At 39.1% G+C, this 25,641-nt stretch overlaps 1 protein-coding gene across 1 annotated transcript in view; it reads left to right on the top strand.

Moving 5' to 3' along the window:
* The window catches only part of LOC149112609 (uncharacterized), a 199,089-nt gene that overhangs the window by 61,041 nt on the left and 112,407 nt on the right, over positions 1-25,641 (top strand). The window contains exons 9-11 of the mRNA XM_089290534.1: positions 13,536-13,703; positions 24,269-24,436; positions 25,172-25,279. Coding sequence (XP_089146660.1) covers positions 13,536-13,703; positions 24,269-24,436; positions 25,172-25,279 — 444 coding nt within the window. The remainder of the gene's footprint in view (positions 1-13,535; positions 13,704-24,268; positions 24,437-25,171; positions 25,280-25,641) is intronic.

Genomic DNA, 25,641 nt, shown 5'->3' on the forward strand with positions numbered 1-25,641 from the left:
GGCTTGTTTTACGGGCTACATTCATCTGTGTAGACATTTGGTCGTGGTATGTTTTCGTCACCTTGCAAACTTTAACCAGTGAGATTTTTGAAACGTGATGAAGAAAATTTTGTTCGTGACAAAATTTCCTGCAGTCAACTTGTACAGTAGAACCCTGCTAACTCGAGTTGGTTTACTCCAATTTCCCCTGGATTTGACCAAAACATTTCAGTCGTGACTCGAAGAGTCCCCTTTGATTATCAACTACTGCCTACCGGGAGAAAGACTGTTTTGTTATGTTCAAGCTAGTTTTGTTATACAATACTATTATGAGATCAGATGTGAGTTTGACAGACTGGCATATGTTATAAATTAACCTACATGTACTGTGGGGTTTTATAGAAGTTTATGATCTGCCTGCTTAATTATGGATTGAATAATATTATTATGAAGCAGAATGAAGTGTTTAAAAACTGAAAATTCAATGGTGGTTTTGTTGATGATCCTTGCAAAATAAATTTTAAAAAGTTGGTTGTTGTGTTCAGAAATATAATACTGCACATAAAAACAAAGCGTAAGAAGCTAATTGTACCATGCAAGAATATCAATAATTATTGATCATTCATTTGGCATGTTAGCTGTGTCCTTTCAACTTTTAACGTGGTGCACCAATATTGCAGAAGACCTCATTTTTTTTAATTTATCCCAACTAATGTCGATCAAGAAGTATAATTTCTGTTCGTTTGTGTTCAAAATGTCTTTAGGGCAGCAAAAAAGTGTTTTTCTTATCCTGAAACCTTATAAAACAAGCTTAAAATTGCTCAGAAAAAATTGCATAATTTACGTTATTCATCGCATAATTGGCCTTTCTAATCGCATAATCTGCCCTGCAAATTTTGCATAATTTGCATTTTTTTATCACACCCTACCAGAAGGCCTGACTAGGAGAGTTTTCCATTCAACCTTAAATTTCCAAAATTTAGAAATGGGGGAAAATGGCATGGCAATTTTCCAGGAAGTTTTCCAAATAATCCGGAAATTATTGAATTTTTGTGAAGCAAACCATTCAACCAAAAATACCGCAAGGAAAATCAAATTTGAACGACAATTCCCAGTAATAAATTTCCGAAAATTTGGATACACCTTTGTGGGGTTGTTGTTGTTTGCGTAAATTCTGGAAAATGCTGTTCCATTCACCAATGGAAATTTACGGAAATTCAAACCAGAATTTTTCACCGAATAAAAAGTGCCATTAGTTTCAGTTTGGTGCATGCTTTTTTAATTGTTTTCCTCACTACCATTTACTGATTTTCTCATTGGCATGTAAAAAACAGTTTATATGAATTCACTCTATTGTCAGTCATGAGACAGTTTGTGTACATTCTAACAGAGTATTTCCCGATTGTGTACTAGTGGCTGTAATTATTATGTTAGGTGACTGCACCCTTAATATTTCAAACAGCTGGGAATCCCCCTGTCTTTCACTTCATTGAGTTATCTTTTTTGGTCAAAGAAAAACTTCTTACTAATGGCAATGGACTTATCACAGTTATGACTGAGTGAGTGAGTTGGTAGCTGGGAGTATGTACATGTATACTGGGTGAGGGAGCACATTATATCCAACAGTCTAAAAATTATTTTAATCCGCCTCGCAAAAATTTCTTTAGTATGCCTTGCACGCCGATGTCATAGTAGCTGAGTTATGCAAATCATATGTTAATTATTACATGGGTCAACAATAGCTAATGCATACTATGTAATTCCATCTTTTTTTGTAGAAACATCTGAATCTTTTTCCGATCGCAATGAGTCCCCAGTCCTTGTTTCTGAGCATCAAGCTTCTGTTGATGATGTCCCTTCAATTGAAGTTGAGTCACCTGGAGTGGCAAGTACAGGTAATGAATACAATATCCACACTATTTGTATTTCTTTCACTTAAAGTGGTACTATGATCAATTAAACTGAAACTTGGAAGGCGGATAGCCAGAATGGTGGAAATAATTAATGGGTGTAGCTACTTATGTTGTGTATTGTCACTCTTGATCACTTGTGTGTACTTTCGATTAGCCTACAGGCAAAGTCTGTGTCTTTATTTGTGTTCATTTATTAATAAAGTGAATTCGTATAACCTGTTTGTTATATGCTAAAGAGGTGTGTAATGTTCTTCTAATGACCAGTTTGGGTACACACAACATCGTTTTGCCGCTGGAATGTATTGGAGTGTTTATATCTCATTTAAAAGGCTTGTTATTTTGAATAAACGTCCACAATAAGGAATTTGGAGCACTAGGAGAGTTTTCCATTCAACCTTAAATTCCCAAAACTTAGAAATGGGGAAAAATGGTATCAAAATTTCCTGGGAAATTTTCCAAATAATCTGGAAATTATTGATTTTCGCAAAGCGAACCATTCAACCAAAAATACCGAAAGGAAAATCAAATTTGAATGACAATTCCCAGTAAGAAATTTCTGAAAATTTGTATACACCTTTGTGAGATTGTACTTGTGTGCGTAAATTCCGGAAAATGCTGTTCCATTCGTCAATGGAAATTCCCGGAAATTCAAGCCAGAAGTTTTCATTGAATAAAAAGTGCCATTAGTTTCAGTTTGGTGCATGCTTTTTTGTTTTCCTTTTTACCATTTACTGATTCTGATTGGCATATAAATAACAGTTTATATGAATTCACTCTATTGGCAGTCATGAGACAGTTTGTGTACATTCTAACAGAGTATTTCAGGATTGTGTACTAGTGGCCATAATTATTATGTTAGGTGACTGTACCCTTAATATTTCAAATAGCTGGGAATCCCCTTTTCTTTCACTTCATTGAGTTATCTTTTTTGGTCAAAGAAAAACTTCTTACTAATGGCAATGGACTTATTACAGTTATGACTGAGTGAGTGAGTTAGTAGCTGGGAGTATGTACACGTATACTGTGTGAGGGAGCACATTATATCCGACAGTCTAAAAATTATTTTAATCAGCCTCAAAAAGATTTCTTTAGCATGCCTTGCACGCCTATGTCATAGTAGCTGAGTTATGCAAATTATATGTTAATTATTAAAATGCATTTTCAACAATAACTAATTTTATGCAATTCCGTCTTTTTTTGTAGAAACATCTGGACCTTTTTCTGATCGTAATGAGTCCCCAGTCCCAATTTCTGCGCAGCAAGCTTCTGTTGATAATGCCCCTTCTACTGAAGCTGAATCACCTGGAGTGGCAAGTAGAGGTAATGAATACACTATCCACACTAATGTATTTCTTTTACTTAAAGTGGTACTGTGATGAAATTTTTACCTCTTGATTTTTCAAGTGTATTGCACAGAATTCCACAAAAGAATATAAATGCCATTTGCAGTGTTTGCAAAGATCAGCATAAGTTCCGGAGATATTTAAGTTTGAAAAATGTGTAAAATATGCAAATGAGATGACTGATGATGTCATACACTCAGCCCAATATTATATCAAGTACATGTATATAAATAGAGCTATCTTGGTCAATATTTACAGCACAGACCACTGAAACTTGGTAGGCTAATAGTTCTACAGGGAAAACGCCTACAGCTATAAAAAATTCTGTTATCATGGCAACTCATTCATTTTCAATCAGTCAATCAATCAATCAATCAGTCAGTCAGTCAATCAATCAATCAATCTTAATTTAAAACACAAAATCTTATCATAAAAATGGTCTTCCTAGGAGTCATGTGAAATATTACAAAGAATAAATTAACGATATTAACAGGAATACATTAACCAACATTACATTACATCAACTAACGAACTAAGTAAAATAACTAGTATACAATAAAAACCTATAAAGTAAGACTTTGATTAATTTATAGTGCACTAGAAATAATCTTTCCCATTCAGTGAGATTTTAAACACTTTTAAACTTGACGTGTGTCTGATTTCCGAGGGAATCTTGTTCCACAGACCAGATCCTCTGTAGTGCAGGCTTCCTTGTCCATACTCAGCTCTTGGTCTGGGGACATAGCAATTTATCTCAGAGTTTCTAAGATTGCGTGTGTGTACATTTGAGGTGTTGGTAAAAATCCGCTTCAGGTACGATGGGGAAAGATTTTAATGGATTTTATACAGAATCTTGGCCAGTTGTTTTTAAAAATCTTTTGTTTTCCAACCTTCCCAGCCAAGTTCATCCAACAAAACACTTGAGCGAGTTTCGTAATTTAAAAAGGTGAGAATTCTAGCAGCCCATTTTTGCAGGTTTTGAATTTTGTCTAATAGTTCCTTGCTGATATTGCCCCACACAGTGCTACAGTAATTGAAATAAGGCATCACAAGTGCATTATACATGTTCATTCTAGTATGGTATAGTACTGCTTACACACGTTAAGATTGCAACACCAGCGGAAATTTTCTTTGAGGTAGCATTTATGTGTGGGCGCCAATTGAGAGATTCAGCAATGTGAACTCCAAGAGATTTTTGTTTGCTTACCCAATCTAGTGGTGTATCATGGACTTTGACTGTAATTATAAATCATTACCAATGTATGTATCTGGGATATCTTGAATTTACTTCCTATGAGCATATACTTAGTTTTCTTGACATTTAGAGTTAATTTGTTTGTTGCCAGCCATAACTGGATTGAATTCAAGACTGCACAATAATACTTTAAGGGTGGCTGTGTAAATACACCTGTGCTGAGTTGGCTTGTCTAACCATAACTCACTGCACTGTGGGCATTTTTGCTTGGTGAGCATCAGATAAGCTTGTTTGTCTTGGCAGCCATCTTGCATAAGTCCTACTCCCTGGGATCTTTAATTCCTCTGTTGCCAAGCTGCCTCATGTACACCTATAAATGCGCTCACTCGCTGAAATAAGGCTACATTAGAAGTTAGCTGCAAGTCAGATCATGACAGACTTTGCAAAAATACAGCAAGTTTTTTTTTTATGATCCAAAATACTGAGTGTGATGTATTGTGAAATATATATGGAGTTAAAATAAAAATAAAATAGCTAGCAGTTTAATTGGACTAACTTTCTTTTCTTTTACCCAACTCTAATCTCACCAACTTCTGTAAATGTTTAGTTTGTATATGGAAAATTCCAAGGGGATCTAAGCCATAAACAACTCTGACCTGACGCGTATTTTAAGATGCCATTTTGATTTCTCTTTTGCCATGTGACTCCAGACTCACCTAGAGTACTTGATGAACTGTTTTCATCACACATGCTATTGTTTCTAGGGTGGTTTTGGAACATTATTAACAACAAAATGTGGATTCAATAACAAAAGATCACAAACATTTCAAACCAAGTGGATGATAAGGAGGTTCAAAAAGATTCTATGTTTTCCTCCATTTGTTGAAAAGATTCAGATATACCAGTGTGCCTGTATCTGTCCATGTCATAATAATGTATTTTTAGAGAAAAAAAAAAAACAGATGTTAAGTGGAATCCCAACTTTTCTAATACTCAGTTTTTCTTAACTCCCAATTCTTTATATTCTTTATATTCTTTAACCCTTGATTTCTGGAACTACCTGATTTTTCAAACCAATTCTTGTTTCCCGTGTAGGTTGGAAAAATTTGGATTCTGTTGTAATTTAATTATTGAGTAATCAATTTATGAGAGAAGTGCACAATTCAACTTTTTGAGTTCTAGCTCTCTCTTATAAAAATACAACTACAGAAATCCAAGGCCACTTTACTTGGTCCTGGAACCCAGTATGTTGCTGTGGTAACAAAACTGTTCAGCTCAAATTGTAGAGCACATCTAGTAGAATCTTACTGCAAAGTATCAAACATTTCTGACACATTATTATTGGCTGAGATAATTTTCATATTTGATTGAAATTTGGTTGAGTTTATGATGTCAACATTTGGCCAATTTGCTCATTTAAAAATACTTGAATATCTCGGGAACAAGAAGAGATATTTGAAAATAGTAAACAGTCTTTTTCTTTTTGTACAGAGTACTTGTTTATGTTTTAAAATGGCTGAGATAGGAAAGATTCGAATTTTGTCATGGTAGCACTTTAAGAGATATCAAGGCAAATTGGTTGTGGGGCACATGGTGAGTTAGTTTGTTGTCATTCACAACAAAACCAGTTTGTCTTATGCAAATTAAACAGTTTGTTTCTTTTCTCACATGCTTATTTTCCTCGGTGTTGATATACAAAATATTGTTAACATTGTATTTAATTAAGAGTGAAGAATACAATCCACCTTTTTGTAGAAACATCTAAATCTGTTCCTGATGGCAATGAGTACCATGTTTCTGAGCAGCAGCCTCCTGCTAATAATGCCACTTCAACTGATGGATCACAAGTAACCAGCACTGCAGGTAATATATATAAAATGTCCACACTAACAGGCAGTATTTTTTTTGTGAGGTTTAATCCATTGACGCCTACATAAAATTGCATGCGACCTAGCCCTAGTTTCCTGTTGTTTTGTTCTTTTAAATAGTTTAGAGTGAGCGTAAGCACAAAAATAAACCATATAGTTATGCAGTAACCACAGGTCTACAAAAGATCAGGTTGCAAGATATCATTTATTTCAAGTTGAATAAATGATTAGGGCCAAAATATTAAAAACTAGCAACAAAAAGAACTTGAATGGATGTGTAAAACTGATAAGAAAACAGGAAATTAAAATATTTCTTGCTGCGCAACAAAATGCTCAACAGAAGCTGAGAAAATTTAATAAATGAGTTAATTATTGACTTTGGAAGACTAAACAAAAATAAATACAACCTACAGAATTTCCATTCTTGTACTATAAAGACTAACATTTGAGAAAACAACAGAAAATAAAACTAAAAGACACATGTAAAAACCAATTTGAAAACAAAAAATCAAATAATTTCTTGACTGCATGATGAAAATTAATAAAAAAGCACAACAAAAGGAAGATGAAAGGTGCAAATAAAAAAAATGAATAAAATGTCAAGCAAATATTTTGAGATCAGTCATATTTCAGCTGTGTGAAATTAGTGGCCACTTAGTTCTTTCCTTGGCAGTTCTGTAGAAGCTGAATTTAAGACTTGAAAAAATTATATTTGAACAAAGCAATAAAGGTTCAGCCCTGTCCCCAGGGCTTGCTTATCTTTGGTCAGCAAAGGAACATGGACTCTAACCAGGTCTGTGGGCTTTGGCATGTGCAGACAGAGACTGCTTATGATTGATTCTCAGCCAATCAGCTTTCAGCTGAAATGCTAGGACAGGACAGACCTTCACATTAGGCTTGGCCAGAGTCTTTATTTCTGGTGCTGACCAAACAACAAGTGGACTCTGCATGGGAATGAGATTGATAAAAGTTTTAAACTGACTATGGACTTTGAATATGGCTCCAAATCAACAGCTTCAATCAATATAAGGGTTGATGTGGATACCACAAAACCTGCAGAACACAACACACAGGAAAGAACTGTTTCAGCAATAGAATCAGAAGGATCTCAAGATGGTGAGCACCAGGTGGCATCTGCAGTGCCTGTGTCAACAGGACATACCCAGCCTTCAGGTGCAGGGGCTGAAGCTCTCCAAGCTCCCAATCGCATTTGTACAACAGAAGAAGTCTTGGTTTTAATTGCTAAAAACTATCTGCAGACTACACCACCAAGGTGTAAGGCTGACCGTGATGAATTTGCGGCATACTTGAAAGAAATGCGACTCTATATTACAGGTGTTAGGACTGGAAGTTTGCTGATAACAGTGAAGTGCAATTCACTTCAGATCCTGGAGAGATTGTGGGAAGATTATTCATCTGGTCATCTTGGTGAAGTGGTTCAAAGATGTTTTGTTACAGAAGAGATCTTGACAGAATTGAGCTTAGCAGAGTTGAAGCTTAAAACCACAATCTCAGAGGAGGAGTACAAAGCATGCAAATTGTACTTTCAGAAAAATCCAGCAGGAGGTAAGTTTTAAGACAAGCCCTAAGGTTTCTTGGTGACAATTGTCTCTGGTACTGTGCCATTGAGAAATGGTGGAACTGAAAAACTTTTTTCATATGGACAACCCTACCATTCAAAATTCATTTGGTATGCGGTCAGTATAAAATAGTGGGTAAAATGCAGACTGAGGGTAAAAATTGAATGCAGACTGCAGACTACAGATGCCTTAAGTATATATCGTGTTATTTCAGTTATTGACTTTTGACCGTAAACAGAATTATTCAGGCTAATCACAGTGAAAGTGTGCGCTCCAGTTAGCCTGAATTTCACTCTGGTTAGACTGAATATCACTCTGGTTAGATTGAATATCAGTCCGGTTAGCCTGAATATCATTCTCGTTAGCCTGAATATCAGTCCGGTTAGCCTGAATATCAGTCCGGCTAGCCTGAATATCACTCCAGTTAGCCTGAACATCACTTAGGTTAGCCTAAATAACACTTTGGTTACCCTGTTTGCTGTTAACTCTCAGTGATTGAAACGGTAACCCGATTCAGTTAAGAAGTCCACAGTCTGCATTCTACATTTTACCCTCAGTCTACATTTTACCCCCAGTGTGCAGTCTGCAGTCATCATTTTACACTGACCAATTTGGTATTAATTTATTCTGCTTTGATTCTCAACAATTAGTAAGTCATGCAATTCCTCTGATCAGGGACCCATTTCTTGAAGGTCCTGAAAAGTTTTTGCACCTGGAAAGCCGTAGCAAAATATCAAACCTTAAGATTACAGAGCTGTTGTATTTTCCAAATTTTTAATACTAAGTGAGGTTCTCTTCATACAAAAAGTTTCAGGCATATGCACTTCTCTGTTTTTAGATACAGATTAATTAAAAATGGTTTTGCAGGCCCGAAAAGTTTTCAGGGCTTTTGAGAAATGAGCCCCAGGCAGAACTCTGATTTCCAATATATATTAAACTAAGGGCGCTTTCCATTAAACCAAAAATTCTGAAAATTTCGTAACTGAGATAAATAGTACGGAAAGTGTTCATTATGAAGACCATTTTTCAGTTTTGTCAGTGTACTAATTAGTGAAATTACTTACAAGCAACCTTTTGTGATACATTATAATTGCTTATCGTATAGTAAATGGAAAATATAATACAGCAAGAATTAATGTAGGCTTTCTGGAAAGAAATTTTAGCCTAAGGTCAATCTTACATGTATTTTTCTTTAATCTGGTGAATGATGGAAATGCATTTTGACAGCTCACATCAGTCTTCATGGGATACACAGTGATTCATTTACATCAATTGTAGCCACAAATGGACAAAATGTAGGATGCATTTCATACTGTCTTATTTAACAGGTGTAAATGGAATGGTAACGTTTTCAATTTGACAGTGAAAGTAACATGCTTTTTGAGCTACCAAAAAACTTGATAGTTATTTGGAGTGGATGAATTTTTCAACGTTTGCTTAGTTGTGTGTGACTTGGAGGTAATTCTGGCTGTAATTTGAAATTTACTGAGCATTCTTACAAAGAGTTCAAACTCTGAAAAATTATAGTGGATGGAGAAAAAATACTGGTACCGTAATTATATTCTTTCTCTACTTTGAAGCTGTGCCCTTTTTCAATTTTCCCACACGTAGAATCAATATGGGATGCTGGTAGGTTTTAAAAGTTAATGGCTTCTCCTGGTTAAAATGTCTTTTTTACCAACAGAAGCAGATGACACATATGATAGTGATGATTCAGCATCAGATGATGAAGGTACGTGACATATTTCATTGTGTAAATTATACACTTACCAGCTGAAAAACTTTTTTTACAAGTTCTAATATATAATCAGCTTCTCACAAATGAGATTTCTTTGCCATGTTTTGCTTTGCAAATACACAGACATACAGTGACAGACAGAAATGATCTAACTGGAAATCCATTTCTTGAACACAAATGGAATGCTAAGGGAACACCAAATAATGCTACTTGCAATGAGAGAATAGCAGGCCTAAACTTCTGGTGAACTGCAAAAGATTGCATTTCGTAAGCGACATGCAATTACTAATGTAAACAGAATGGTTTCTTAACCTATTGACCCCTTTTAAAGTGTTCCTTGTGCTGTGGACGAAATCATTTTTCAAGCAAGGGGGAAAATAGGTACGCAATGTGTGCTTTTACCTATTGCGAGCTGCCTGATGTAAATAAATATTTCTGCAGCTGGAATTTCTTTTTAAGTCAACATTACCTTGACATAAGGCTTGCTTTATACTTAGATAGTACATTAATAAGTGTTTTATGTTATATGGCTGTGTCTCAGAAGGACTGGGAAATACCAAATATTCACGAATTTGACTGGCTGAAATCGATCTTGAAAGCGGCCTAAGATTTTCCCATCTAGACTGGCATCTAGACCGGTAATGTTTTGTGGTGAAAAAGTTGCAAACTAAAATGCAAAAATATTGACTATTTTCTTCTAACAACATTTATTTATGGAAGTGCCAAAAAGGCTGATGAGAAAAAAAAGTAAAGAGTACGAGCAAACTTTGGCAGAAGTAAGCTCAGCTAGTATAAACCAGTTACATTAATGAATTAAACTGTTCTTGTTTGCCATATAGTAGACATCTTATTAACCGAGCTAAGCCGGTCTATATGGGAGAATCTTGACCTCGGTCGTGTGTACAGACCTCACTGCATTCAGTCTGTACTCACGACCTCGGTTAAGATTCTCCCTTACAGACCGACTAAGCTCAGTTAATAAGAGCTAAATATATTATTTTAACACATGGATTCAAAAAGACTTTGTTAAGACGGATTATGCTCAAAGTTCGAGCAATAAGTGCAAAAATTATTTACTAAAAATCTGCTCATAGCACGGTAACTTTCTGATTCATTTCTGCAAGTGACCCCGCGATTAAATTTTGAAGCATTCCCGAGAGAGTTAATGTCAAACCTTGTAAGGATGCTTGAGGCGTTCATTATCATGTTTTGAACTGACGTGAAATGTGCGTTTTTATTAAATTATGGATAACTTCAAATTTAATTTTCTCTCGCGGGGTCAGCTTGAGAGCTTCAGTCTTGATACGTTCTTGTGAACTGTATTCAAAATATTGCCTTGCTATGAGGGTTTTTTAGTAACTTTATTTTTGCCATTATTGCTCGAATGTACGGCGGAAATCATCTTAATGCCTTCCAAATGCACAACCACCCTCTCTTGATATGAAGCCCCACCTAAAATAAGCCGAGGAAGTTAAACCTTGGAGTAAAACTTATCCAACTGTTACTGTTTGGAATTAGAGGGCACTGTAAATGTGCCCAGCTATATAATATCCTCTACCTTATTACATGAAATTTTCGCGACACGTCAATTTCGCGAATTTTGCGATTTAAGAAATCGCGAAATTAAAGTGTTGCGAACAATAAGTGTCGCGAACATAACATGATGCGAAAATTAAGTGATTCACATTAGTTACTGTTAACATATAGACCCGCCGCTGAGTTTTTGTTACTTTTGAGATCATTGTACCTTTCATAAAGTCGATTAACTTAAGGTCATTCCCCAGTATTGCATTGCGCATCCCTACTGCGCATAATTTCACGCGTGATTAGCGCGCGCATTAAAAAATGGCGGCTTTTTCTTTTCGGCTGGACCTCGCCATAGAGGTAAATCGTCATTTTCTCACAAACGAGTATGGTGACCTATCTTTTTTTCCTGTTGTTTTGAATTGAGCAATAAATTTCTCTGTGTAAAATAAATATGGACCAATTTTCAGTGTAGAACAAAAACAATCATCGGAAAAGTGAATTTAGCAAGCAATCGTGACTACAATCATTAGGATTTATTGGGTATAAACAAGGTGCTGTTGCTCCTAAACGAACATGGGGACCCCTCATTTTTATTTCAAAATTTAAGTTCCTATAATATAAACAATCAATAGGCAAAGATTGACAAAAATCTCAGTGTAGGTTCTATTTCAGTGGAATGACCTTAATCCAAGGAAATGTTTTGGTAACATTGCCAAGGAAACAAATTGCATGTACTCGAAAACGTGAAGTTAAAGTGATTCAAAATACAAAATTTTCGCAAGATCGAAGAATTTTAGTGTCGTGAAATATGCGCACGTGAAAATCACCAAATAAACGTGTCGCGAAAATTTCATGTAATGTGGTATTTTGAATATTCTGTTAAGCAGCATCACGTGTATCTTGTCTTTAGTTAGAGGATCGAAGGACTGCAATTTTAAAGAATGGTTTAGCAGCTTTAAGACCTTAACGTCCAGTAAAGGTTCTTTAGGATCATTCCTTTCCATTTTGATTTTCATAACGGGTGAAGAATTATCGACTTTAGATCTCACAGTTTGTCACAAACACCAACTTTTGACTTGGATTATTAAGTACTATTTCAAAAACGAGTGCGAGGGTTTCATCAGGTTTCCATATGCGAGAAACATTTGAAACCACTCGGCCTGCGGCCTCGTGGTTTTATTGTTTTCGAGCATTTGGATATCTGTTCTTAATTAGCATAGAGTTTTACGATTTCTCCGTTTTCTCCTTTGTTTTAGTTTCGATCGAGAAGATATATCAAACACTCAAGACAGTGTTTGACGACATTTCCAAACACCTTAAACTTCGTCAAAAATACTCCGCTGTGCGTCGTATTTTCAACCCTCTTCTTGGTGTTTGGAAATGTGGTCAAACACGCTCTTTCGCGTTTGATATATTACTTACAATACTGTTTTTAACCAAGATTCCCTTTAAAAGCGCACAACACGTGGATACAACTTTGTCTACTATAATAGTCACAGCCTGGAACTTCCCAATTATTTTGAAGCAGACATCCTAGGCCAGCATCTGATTATCGTCTGTACTTCCACTGGTTACGAACGTGATGTATTGTTACAGTACATTACTAACATCGTAAATTTCGGGATATTGTATTGGCGTGAACAAGAAACTACACAATGCTCAGTTTACAAATACACACCATTGGCTCCCATAAAGAACTTCTTGCTGAGTGTATAAAAACATATTTTGAAAAGAAAAAGAAAAGCTCCTTGTCAAGTATTATTACTTACTTGTTATTACTTGTTTTAGACTTGTAGTATCTGTTAAGCAATTGTTATCAAACAAATCAATACTGGACTATGTTATTGTAAGTGCATAAAAACTCATTTCAATGAGTTTTTGCGGGTCACAAATTAGCGTAATATATACCGTACCTTTTAAGAATTGAAGAACTGCAATTTGACAGATTGGTGCATCACTTTTAAGACCTCAATTTCCGCTTTTTACATGGTTGAGTATTCTTTATATAGGGCCATTTCTTTCGCAGATTTTGTGCTCAAAAACAGAAACTGTTTCTGTCAGCGGCCACAGTAGACCCCATTATGATGTTTTTGCCAACTCCATGCAAGCAAGATTTCTAGAGGATTCTACTGTACAGAAGATATAAGAATTTGTTTAACAAAAAAATCTGACTCGTTCTTTGCATTCTGGAATGAACGTTCCATTGTGTTCCAGAATGGGAGGGGAAAGCCAACGCGAAATGGAGCACTGAAAGGAAGCTTTCAGCTTCACATTATCTTAGTTTACTTCTGCCCAGTACGGTATTGTCTTTTTGCCATCATTATATGATAACATGTACATCAATTACATCACGATGCTCAACTCAGTAGTGAGTCTCCCTTTATCTTTGAAGGTCAATGTGGAAATGTCACTGTGCCTGTGGAACAACCAATCCATGTGTATTTTAGTGATGATGAGAAAGTATCTCAACGGGATGAAGAAGATGATTTACAAACACAAACAGTCGAGGAAATACTGAAAACTGGAACTGATGAAGGTTCTTCAGTATCAAAGGATGAAGGTACAGGTAGATCATTGTGGCAAATGCGCTGAAACAGATTCTTCGACAAGCTCTAGTAATCAGAGCTTCTCTCAGTTGAAATTCCTTTTTCCCCATTTTTTTGGAAAAGAGACATACTGTAAAGTTCCAAAACGGTCACAATCCTGTGAGTAGCGATCCTCTTTAAGTGGAAATAAGGCTTTACCTTTCATAGCAAATATTGCAAGCAGCAAATTTCCAAAAAGTAATGACCCTATGAAATTAAAGTAGCGGCCTTAAATACAGTTACTTTGACTTGTCGTGAGAAACAATGGAAACAAACAGATAAAACAGCCTGGGCCAAAATGATATATTTGGTTTAGGTGACCTTTGACCCTTATTACAAAGGCAATGTATTTAAATCCAATGTTTATTGAATAAGAAACTCTCTAAGCAATATATATTTACACAGAGACATGGTCAGCAGTTACTTATTCATGTAGCAGTGACGCTTACATATTAAGTCATTAATGTCTAGGTCCCTCATAAGGGAGGCTTTGAAGCATTCAGTAGAGGTAGCATTCTGAATATGCTGGGGTAGATAGTTCCACTCTGGGTTGGTATGGGGGAAGAACAACAACTTAACACTGGAAACGGAGCCAGTTGCCTGTGACACCAACAGGATTTTAACGTTAAAACCTGGTTACCAGACTTCTGTCACGCCTTATTTAACTGATAATCGTAGTAACTCAGCAGTGAATCTCTCTGTATTTTTATATAAATCAATTTGGAACTGAAGGTGTACCAATAGAAGTAGCTCTGGATAATCTAACCCATTCACTTGAAAAAATGGTTTTTGAAGGAAGGGATAATATCAGTTCTGATTCAGGTATTTGGAGATGTGGCAATGAATTATACATGTGATACTGTGAACTGTTTTAGCTTTAGTGCTTTTTTTTCAAACTCATCAGTCGTGTAAGTGTGTTGGAAAACATACTTCATAAACTACATGTACCTGTATTTACAAACTTTTTGAGTACTGTTTATTGTTTGTGTGTAAACGGAAATCCTGAGAGTTGGTTTGAGGAAAAGATAAAACAAATAATACCATGTTTTGTCCAGGCTGACACCCCCTGTAAATAGGTCCTACACTGAACATATTGTAACAAAACATGCAATGATTGCACAAGCTAATGCAAGAACTAATATATACATTGTATGACGGTTACTGGTATATTTAAATGTAATGCTCGTGCTATGTGTAAGACGAAAAGATGGTTATACTGCGAATACTTAACACGTAATGAATTCCTAATGCAGGGTTATATAAAGAAGACTCACGTTTTGTGGGGGGATTTTGTGAGTAGACTTGTCGTTTACAAGTAAGTTTAACTTTAAGAACCGATTGATTAACCGTTGGCAGTTGAACTGTTGGAGTGAAAGTTGTCGTCCGCGCTCGTTACAATATTCCATGAAGGAATTTTTTCAATATGTTGTAGACTTTTAAATCAAGGATAACTTTTATTACTGTTGTTACTTCGGATGTATGATCTCTATTTTCACGTTATTGAAATAGTTCATTTTACTACTAGTTTTCCTCCTAACTATTCTTAAATTGTGCTTAAAAATCACTCATCATACTTTCATAATGCTCACTTTTGCAAGAAGTCAAATAAGGGGTGTGATACTGCAAATGATTCCAGCATAATCTATCCGTCTTGGTCAAAGACGACAGCCAGGGCTTGAAGCATACGTATATACCTCTAGATGAAGAATCTAATACACTAAACATTAGGCCATACTGGACCACCCTTAACTCCTGACATCCTAGACATTCTCACAAGATTCAGAGTCTAGCCAATTGCACTAGTTGCTCATCTCTAGTTGCTGACATAGAGAAAGCCTTTCTCATGATAGCCGTCAAGGAGGAGAACAGAGACGTTTTGCGTTTTCTGTGGGTGGATGACGTGAATTCAGCGGAACCTAAGATCGTGGAATACAGATTTGCTCGAGTCGTGTTTGGAATTACTTCGAGTCCCTTTCTTTTGAATGCAACTCTCCTCAAGCACATCACCAGCTATGAAAGGGACGACCCTGAATTTGTCAATTAGATGCTTCGCTCGTTGTATGTAGATGATCTGAGTTTAAGCCTTGTGGATGTGGACAAGGCATATCAACTCTACGTCGAGTCAAGAGAGAATGGCTCAAGGGGGATTTAACTTTCGCAAATGGCTGACCAACTCAAGGCCCCTAATGAAGAGGATCAAGGAAATGTAATCTCAGAAGGAATTCAGTGTTCAAACAGAAAAAGGGAATCAGCTCGGTGAAGATAGTGAGACATACAATAGAATCATGGTCGGTGGCCTTGAGGAATGGAATATCAACACTGAACAGAAGGTCCTGGGAACTAATTGGAGCTATTTCACTGATGAGTTCTTGTTCAAGTTTCAGACACATGCGGAAAGCGCTCAAAGTCTAATACCCACATAATGGAACGTACTCAGAGTGATAGCACGTTTTTGTGATCCTGTAGGCTTGATCTCACCAATTATTGTACAAATGAAGTTTCTTCTGCAAGACCTTGATCTGCAAGGCAGACTGTCACTGGAATGCAGAACTTGAGTGGGAACTGAAAACTCGATTGATGAAGTTGATCTCAGAGTTGGGGCAGGTGAATGTCATTCAGATCCCCAGCTGTATCACTTCTGAACCTGATACTAAGGAGCTTGTATATGAGCTGGAGGCTTTCGGTGACACCTCATCCTCAGCTTATGCAGCGGTGGGTTACTTGGTAATCAAATCCCGAACCAGTACTCAAGTCTGATGGATTACATCAAAAACTTGTGTTGCCCCACTAAAGAAGCAGACCATTCCGACGTTGGAGCTCTCGGCTGCGTTAATACTGGCAAGGTTAACTGCACGGATCAAGACAATACTGGAACAGTGACTCGTTATCAGCCGTGTCTGCTGCTAGACAGACTCAAAGACTGTGAAGACTATAGTGTGTAGAGTAACTGCCTATGTCATACGCTTTGTGAACAACATTAAGGCATGGTCCTCAAACCCAGTCCTGTTGGTTCTGTAAGTCTCATCAGTGAAGAAGTGTTGTTTAGTGAATCGGTGTGCATATTGGAGTCTTTGAAGTCTCTGCCGCTGAATCGAAACTTCAAACAACATTGTTTTCAGCTGGGAGTAATCAGAGACATGAAGTGAATCTTGAGGTGCAAGGGAAGACTCTGCAACTCGTCTCTTCCGGAAACAGCTAAATTTCCCGCATGGTTGCCACGTGATCACCATATCACGAGGCTCATAATCAGCGACTGTCACCACAGGGTGATGCACAATGGAGTAAGGGAAACGCTGACAGAATTGAGATCTCGTTTCTGGCTCACCAAGGGACGGCAAGTCATCAGAAAACAAAACTTCAACTGCGTAGTGCGTAGAAGACATGAAAGAAGGTCATACAAGGTTGAGCCATCATCAGATATGCCTGAATTCAGATTCAAGGAACGACACCCCTTTGCAAGCACAGGAGTAGACTTTTCTGGACCGCTATTTGTGAAAACTGTCTGGAAAGGAAATTCAAGGCAGTAAAGTGTACATTTGTTTATTCACCTGTGGAAGTACATGAGCCATACATATTGATTTCACTCCAAGTCTTACACCCCAGGCGTTCATTCGATGTCCTCAAAGATTTGTGGCACATAGAGGGATTCCAGAACTTATCAGATCTGAGAACGCGAAGACATTGAATGCAGCTGCGACTTAACTAACAAAGATCGTTAATGACTGTGACGTCACATCTTTCCTTTTGGAAAAGAAAATCGAGTGGAAGCTTAATCTTGAGAAAGCCCCATGGTGGGGGGGGGGGGGGGGGGGAGGGCGGAGGGGGGCGAGGGGGGCATTTTTGAATGGATGTTCAAGAGTACCAAACATTGTCTGAAGAAAACACTTGGAAAGGCTCACCTGACATGTGGGAAGCTCTTGACAGTTCTAACTGAAGTTGACTGCATTCTGAACTCCAGGGCATTAACCTATCTGTATCCAGACGATCTGGAGGAGCCTTTGACACCATCTCATTTAATCAGTGGTAGACGGTTGCTGTCATTGCCAGATACAACGAGAAGTGGAGCAGACAACTCCAGTACCCGTGAGACAGTCACAAGGAGAGCTAGATATTTACAGAGATGAATGGATCACCTTTGGAATCGATGGAGACAGAAGCACATCCCAGCCCTCAAAGAATCTCACAGGTTGAAGCCAGATTCCACAGGCCAAACGGTGCAGATAGGTGACATCGTCAGTGTACATGATGAGTCTCTTCGTTGACAAGAAGACAAGGGGAGCAGTCGTCCGCATTGCTGATGAGGGAAAGAGTTCATATTTACGGCTTCCTCTACAACACTTGTTTCCCCTTGAAATTCTAGATGATGTTAAGAAGGAACTGGAGAGCTTCACTGAAGACGTCACCAGTGTATTGAAAGAGGGGAAGCCGGAATCCGTCTAAGCAGAACTGAAAGAAATGCCTTTGCGACCATGGAGACAGGCAGCTCAAGCAGGTGAAGAAAGGAGGATACTACTAACTAATGCTTAGAGCCGTTGGTTAAGTTGATTGGATTAAAGACAAAGTTGCGTAAAGAACACATAATGACTCGGTTGCAGAATAGTTTAGGTGTCTCTATTGTAGACTTTATTGTCATCGAATAGTGAAGGACATTAACCAATGTTTTTGGTCCATTGGTTAAGGTGGGTATGTGCGGAATTCAGGGGACCCCATAGTTGACACTGACTTATCGATTGTTAGGCACGTGATTACATGATGTAGTTTTACTTGCATCGTTTCTTGTGTATGTTTTTATTGCGTTGATGGATTGAACTCTGGAATTCTAGCTTAAATTCGGTCAGATTCACTTTAGCCAGTTGTCAGTGTAAGTTGGAAAACGGAATAAATTCATTACACAATTTAAGCTGCAAAGTACATTTAAGGGTTTCTTTAACTAGACTTTAAGTTTTAAGTCCATAACTCTGCAAGTGGTTTGAATATGAAGAGTTCAGTTTTCAGTTTAAATCACGTGGTTACCATCAGGTTACTTTAAGGTAATTTGTTACTTTTTATCTCTAAATCCTCGCTATGCTGTATTTTGAAAATGTCTAACCACACAATGATGCCATAAATATCGCCCATCAAATTTTTCAAAAATGAACATGGCAGCACGTGCAAAATTTGAATTCCAAAAAGTTGATAGCTGAAACTAAACCTCCAGTCTTTAAAACGGGTAAAGAATGGTTGACTTGAAACCTCTCAAACAGTTTGTCAGAAGCACCAACTTACGATTTGGAACATTACAACACTGTTTTTTAACCAAGATTCCCATTAAAACACGCCATCATCTGTGTACACGACTTTGTCTACCATCATACACTGCTTGGAGCTTCCTATCTATTTTGAAGTAGACATCGTAGACCATCGATCATGTGATTATCATTTCTGCTTCAAGCGGTTACGAACATCATTTATTGTTACAAATTACTCACAATGGAAATTTTAGGATAATGATTGAGAAGTGTTTAATACGTTACTGGCGTATTTTAAGAAGAGAAGTGTATTTTTGAACACTAACAGCAACTAGGAAGACACCATTATGATGTTTGAGGTTTTTTGCCAACTCCTTGCAAGGGGGATTTGTCAAGTTATAAAGGGAATAAATCACAGCTCAGGCTAAATAGTGATAAGAAACTTTTAATGCCGAGTTGGCACTCGCACACTACCAAAGTATATCCGTTGCACGAGGTTCTGCTCGTCACGTGAGTGCCTGATCACATGATGTGGTCACGCTTGTCACGTCACATCCCCTTCCCTTACAAAATTAGCAAGAACAAAAACAATAGGGTCCAACAATAAACTAAAGCTATTTCAAGTGTTTCAAGTCAATGTTCAAGTGTTCAAGTCATAATCTTCAAGCCATGCTGGGGCACGTCTGGCTCTCTCTGAGCGTCTGGGCTGGAAAGCAGGTATGGGATCTTCGTTGACCGGGACAGATTCTGTGGCGGGGATTGAATCATTCACTTCAATCTCAGGGGTCTGGGTGTGGATCTGTCCTGGCAGGAACTCTGGTAAATCTGGTGGCTTGCTTTCATTCTCAGCTTGATGAGGCTCATCGATGGGGCTGCATGGTTCTGGTGACGGCTCCATAGTAGACCGCAGCTGGCGGCGGTTTCTACGGAAGCGCCGTCCTTCCACCTCAACTTCGTACGACCGTCGGGCAAGAGGGCGCGTGCAGTGGCCTAAGCTCCATTTCTTCTCCCCAGGCAACTTCATGCGGATTGAATCACCTGCCTTTAAGGGGGCAAGGTTCTTGATGCCTCTGTTGTACTGCTTGCACTGCAATCTTTTCCTAGCTGCTAGGTTACTCGCCGTCGTCTTAATGTCACTGTTTGGCCTGAGGAGCACTGCAGCTGTTGGTAGCAAAGTACGAGTGCGTCGACCCATTAGCCTCTGAACTGGCGAGGTACTGAACCCCTCACTTGGGGTGTTGCGCCAATCGAGGATTGCTAATAGTGGGTCTTTCTTGTCGTCCTTCGCTTTCATAAGAAGTCCTTTGCAGGTTTTCACAGCATTTTCCACTTTTCCATTTGACTGTGGATATCTTGGACTAGAGGTTCGGTGATCAAAATTCCACTCAGAGGAGAAACTCTGGAACTCCCGATTGTCAAATTCTGAACCATTATCTGTAATCAGTACTTCTGGAATACCATGGCGAGCAAATTGCACCTTGAGTTGAGTAATAACAGCTTGTGCTGTCTTCTTGTGGATCTCAACCACTTCAAAGAAATTGGACCAGTAATCAACCATGATTAGGAATGTCTGCTGTCCAAGAAGAAACAGATCAGCACCAATTTTCTGCCAAGGGCGTGAAGGCAGCTCATGTGGCTGAAGCCCTTCGCGGGCCTGTTCTGGTCGGTATGTTTGGCAGATTGTACAACGAGACACAAAGTCTCTGATTTCAGCACTCATTCGTGGCCAATACAATATTTCACGGGCACGGCGAACACATCCTCCAATGCCGATGTGGCTGCTGTGGAGCTGGTTTAACATTTCCTTTCGAAGTGAAACAGGCACTACAAGCTGTTCTCCACGGAACACCAGACCTTGTGACTCTATCAGCTCGCCTCGCTCGTCATAGTATGGCTGAGCAGCAGGAGGGCAATTTTTCTTTTCGGCCAGCCTTGCTTGATCACTCGGATTAGTTCCTGGATATCAGCATCTTCAGCGACTCGCTGTCGGAAGACATCTCGCTTCGGAGGTTCAACTCGAATATACTCTTCGTGATTCACCATCTCGAGTGCACGAATCTCACAAAACTCGGTCTGAGCCCCATCAGTGGTCTCCAGATATGCACGACTCAAGGCATCTGCAATGTGCATGAGTGTTCCTTTCTTGTATTGAACTTCTAGATTGTACTTTTGTAGGGCCAGGCGCGTTCGCTGCAGGCGCTTGGGTGATTTGTGAATTTCCTTCTTGAACACAGACTTCAATGGCTCATGGTCAGTCTCGACAGTGATTTTGTCTCGCCCATAGAGGTATTGGTCGAACTTGTCACATGCCCAAGTGATGGCAAGCATTTCTTTCTCGATCTGCGCATATCGAGACTCAGTGTCAGTGAGGGCACGGGAGGCATAACAGACAGGCTGACCATCTTGCAGCAGTACTGCTCCTAAGCCAGACTGGCTTGCATCGCATTGTACAGTGACCGGCTTGTTTATATCGTAATAACGGAGGACAGGTGCCTCTGTCAGGAATTTCTTGATTGTCTTCATGGCAAGGGAGTGCTGTTCTAACCACTGGAACTCTACATTCTTGTCCTCCAAACGTCTAAGTGGCTCTGTCATCTCTGACAAGTGGGGCATGAACTTAGCAAGATAGGTCACCATCCCCAGGAATCGCTTCAATGAAGTGACATCTTCAGGTTCAGGCATCTGCAATATAGCCTGAATCTTCTCTGGGTCAGGCATTAGCCCTTGAGAAGTGAGTAGATGACCCGTGAATTTCACGCTTGATTGGTGCCATTTCACTTTTGCACGATTCAACTTCAAGTTCCACAAACGGCATTTCTCGAGAAAGGCGCGCTCATTTCTTGCAAGACTCTGGTTTACTTCATGTTCTGTATTGCCAAATCCGGCAATCAGGAAGTCGTCTGCAATCACTTCCACTCCTTCCAGGTCTTCGACAAACTCGTGCATTGTACGTTGCCAGACTTCTGGCGCTGACGAGATGCCAAACGGCATCCTATTCCATCTGTAGCGCCCAAACGGTGTGTTAAAGGTGGTCTTGTAACAAGACTCAGTGTCAAGACGTTTCTGCCAAAAGCCGTCCTTGGCATCGACAACCGTGAACTTCTTTGCTTGCGAAAGCCGGGTCGCGACCTCCTCCACTGTTGGCATTTGGTAATGCTCTCGACGGATGGCTTTATTTAAATCACGCGGGTCAAGACATATGCGCAGCTTGTTGGGCTTGACAATGACCAACATACTGGAAACCCACTCGGTTGGTTCAGTTACAGGTGCAAGAATACCACTAGTTACCATCTCATCAAGTTTCTCCTTGATCTGGTTTCGTAAAGCAACTGGTACACGACGCGGAGGATGTACTACAGGTGGAACTGTGTCATCAGTGACGATGTGGTGCTCGCCTGGGAGGTCACCCAAGCCTTCAAAGACATCTTTGTATTCCTCTAGAATGTCGGCAATCCCTACTGTTACGGCAATGCCAACGCTGGGGGTATCCTCGAGACTACTGACGTTTGATGGGCTATCACAGTCATTAATTGTGATGAGTCCCAGTCCAATACATGTGCTGTATGATAACAGTGGGGCAAGGTCATCTTCTGTAATGTTGAATGGCAACACATTTCTTTTCTCATGGCGCCATGTAGGGAGCTCTGTTGACCCCAGTATCTTGTATCGTTCATTGGTGTAAGTTTTAATAAACTTGTGTGAGCAGCGCTTGACTTGTGCCAAATCCACATCACCGGTGGCACGCTGATAATCTTTCAATGAAATGAGATTGCACTCTGCACCTGTGTCTAGTTGGAATGTCACCTGACTTTGGTTGCCTTGCATGCCGACTTCCATAGTAATCAAAGCACGTGATCTACTTCCAACTTTACTTATACGAAAAACTTCTTCAGGTACTTCTTCTACGGTGTTTACCTTTGGGTTGGTTGCTCGGCACCTTGACTGAAAGTGGTTCTTTTGTCCACACTTGTGGCAAGTTTGGCCTTTTGCAGGGCACTGGCGATTTCCATGCTGATATCCACAAAATCTACATTCTGTTCGCTGGATGGGTGGGTCACGTGGCCTTCGTGTGTTCTGAGGTGGCTCATTTATTTGTTGTGTTCTAACTGCACCAACTGACTCCTCTGTTCCACTGGCAAGCAGCTTTAATTGCTGACTAGTCTGTTCTGCCGCTTTACAAATGTCGATGGCTTTAGACAAGGTCAGGTCGTTTACTCGTAGAAGGCGTTCGCGTACTTTCTCATCTCGGACTCCAAGGACCAAGCGGTCGCGTAAAATCTCGTCCGGTGTGATTTCGTCGTGAGCACAGTTCTTCGCAATCACACGCAGCTCGGTCACGTACGCACTAATGCTTTCGCCTGGCTCCTGTTTACGATTATTAAAACGGTAGCGTTCGTAAATGACTTGAGTGCGAGGTTCGCAATATTCGTCAAATTTAGCTAAGACGTCTGTAATACTGTTTTCACTCTGGCCTTCGCCCCAAGCGAACGTATCAAAGGCTTTGACAGCTTCTTCGCCGATAACCGAAAGCAATGTTGACACTCGAACAAGATTCTCCTGCTTGTAAATTCCAGTCGCGATTTCGTACCTTTGCCATACTTTTTTCCATTGCTTCCAATTACTAGCCAGATTATCATCTACGACGAGCGGTTTAGGTGGCGGCAGGTTCATTGGAGGCAATATCAACGGAGCTACGGCTGACGTTCCTTCAGCGCCTCCTTCAGCAGAATCAGTCATCTCGCCAAATCCAAGATGGCGGCCACGCAGAACAAGCTTCCAATTTCGGTCGACGGTTTACTCACCAGTGTGGCGACGAATGTTCATCACATCATCCAGTAACGAAGCGTGAGAGCCACTTCTGACACCATGTCAAGTTATAAAGGGAATAAATCACAGCTCAGGCTAAATAGTGATAAGAAACTTTTAATGCCGAGTTGGCACTCGCACACTACCAAAGTATATCCGTTGCACGAGGTTCTGCTCGTCACGTGAGTGCCTGATCACATGATGTGGTCACGCTTGTCACGTCACAGGATTTTCCTAGCATTCTACTGTACTGAAGAGATAAGAACGTGTGTAACAAAAAAATCTGACTCATTCTGCATTCTGGAGTGAATGCTCCATTGTGTTCCAGAATGGTAGGGGAAAGTCAACGTAAAATGGAGCACTGAAAGAAAGCTTTCAGCATAGCGTTAGCTTAGCTTACTTCTGCCCAGTACTGTATTGTCTTTTTGCCATCATTATATGATAACATGTACATCAATTACATCACGATGCTCAACTCAGTAGTGAGTCTCCCTTTATCTTTGAAGATCAATGTGGAAATGTCACTGTGTCTGTGGAACAACCAATCCATGTGCTTTTCCCTGATGAAGAGAAAGTATCTCAACGGGACGAAGAAGGTGATTTACAAACAGAAACAGTGGAGGGAAAACTGAAAACTAGAACTGATGAGGGTTCTTCATTTTCAAAGGATCAAGGTACTTGTAGATTATTTTGGCAAACCAGCTGAAACAGAGTCTTCCACAAGCTACAGTACTAGAGCTTCTCTCACGTGAATTTTTTTTGTCATTCATTTCTTGGAAAAGAGACATACTATAAAGTTCCGAAAGTCACAACCCTTTGAGTAGCGATCCTCTGAAAGTGGAAGTTAAGTTATACATTTCATAGCAAATAATGCAAGCAGCAAATTTCCAAAAAGTAATGACCCTGTGAAATTTAAGTAGCGGCCTCAAATACAATTTGACTTGTCATGACACACGACAGAAACAACAGATAAAACAACCTGAGCCAAAATGATATATTTGGTTTAGATGACCTTTGACCCTTGTCATTATAAAGGCATTATATCTGAATCCAAATGTTTACAGAATAAGAAACTCTCTAAGCAATATATATTTGCACAGAGACACGGTCAGCAGGTACTTATCATACATGTAGTGACGTTTACATATTAAGTCATTAATGTCTAGGTCCCTCATAAGGGAGGCTTTAAAGCATTCAGTAGAGGTAGCATTCTGAATATACTGGGGTAGATAGTTCCACTATGGGTTGGTACTTGGGAAGAAGGACAAGTTAACAATGGAAACGGAGCGAGTTGCCTGTGACACCAACAGGATGTTAACGTTAAAACCTGGTTACCAAACTTCCGTCACACCTTATTTAACTGATAATCATAGTAACTCAGCAGTGAGTCTCTCTTTATGTTTATACAGATCAATTTGGAACTGAAGGTGTACCGATAGAAGTAGCTGTGGATAATCTAACCCATTCACTTGAAAAAGTGGTTTTTGAAGGAAACGATAATATCAGTTCTGATTCAGGTATTTGGATATGTGTTAATGAATTATACATGTGATACTGTGAACTGTTTTAGCTTTAGTGCTATTTTTTTCAAACTCATCAATCGTGTAAGTGTGTTGGAAAACATACTTCATAAACTACATGTACCTGTATTTACAGACTTCTTCAGTACTGTTTAGTTTTTGTGTGTAAACAGAAATCCTGAGAGTTGGTTTGAAGAAAAGACAAAACAAATAATGCCATGTTTTGTGCAGGCTGATACCCCCTGTAAATACAAGCTAATGCTCGAACTAATACATACATTGTATGACGGTTACTGGTATATTTAAATGTAATGCTCGTGCTAGTTGTAAGATGAAAAAATGGTTATACTGCGAATACT

This window comes from Orbicella faveolata, unplaced genomic scaffold (assembly GCF_042242905.1).
Source record: "Orbicella faveolata isolate gen_17 unplaced genomic scaffold, um_ofav_v1 contig_2, whole genome shotgun sequence".
Taxonomy (NCBI): Eukaryota; Metazoa; Cnidaria; class Anthozoa; order Scleractinia; family Merulinidae; genus Orbicella; species Orbicella faveolata.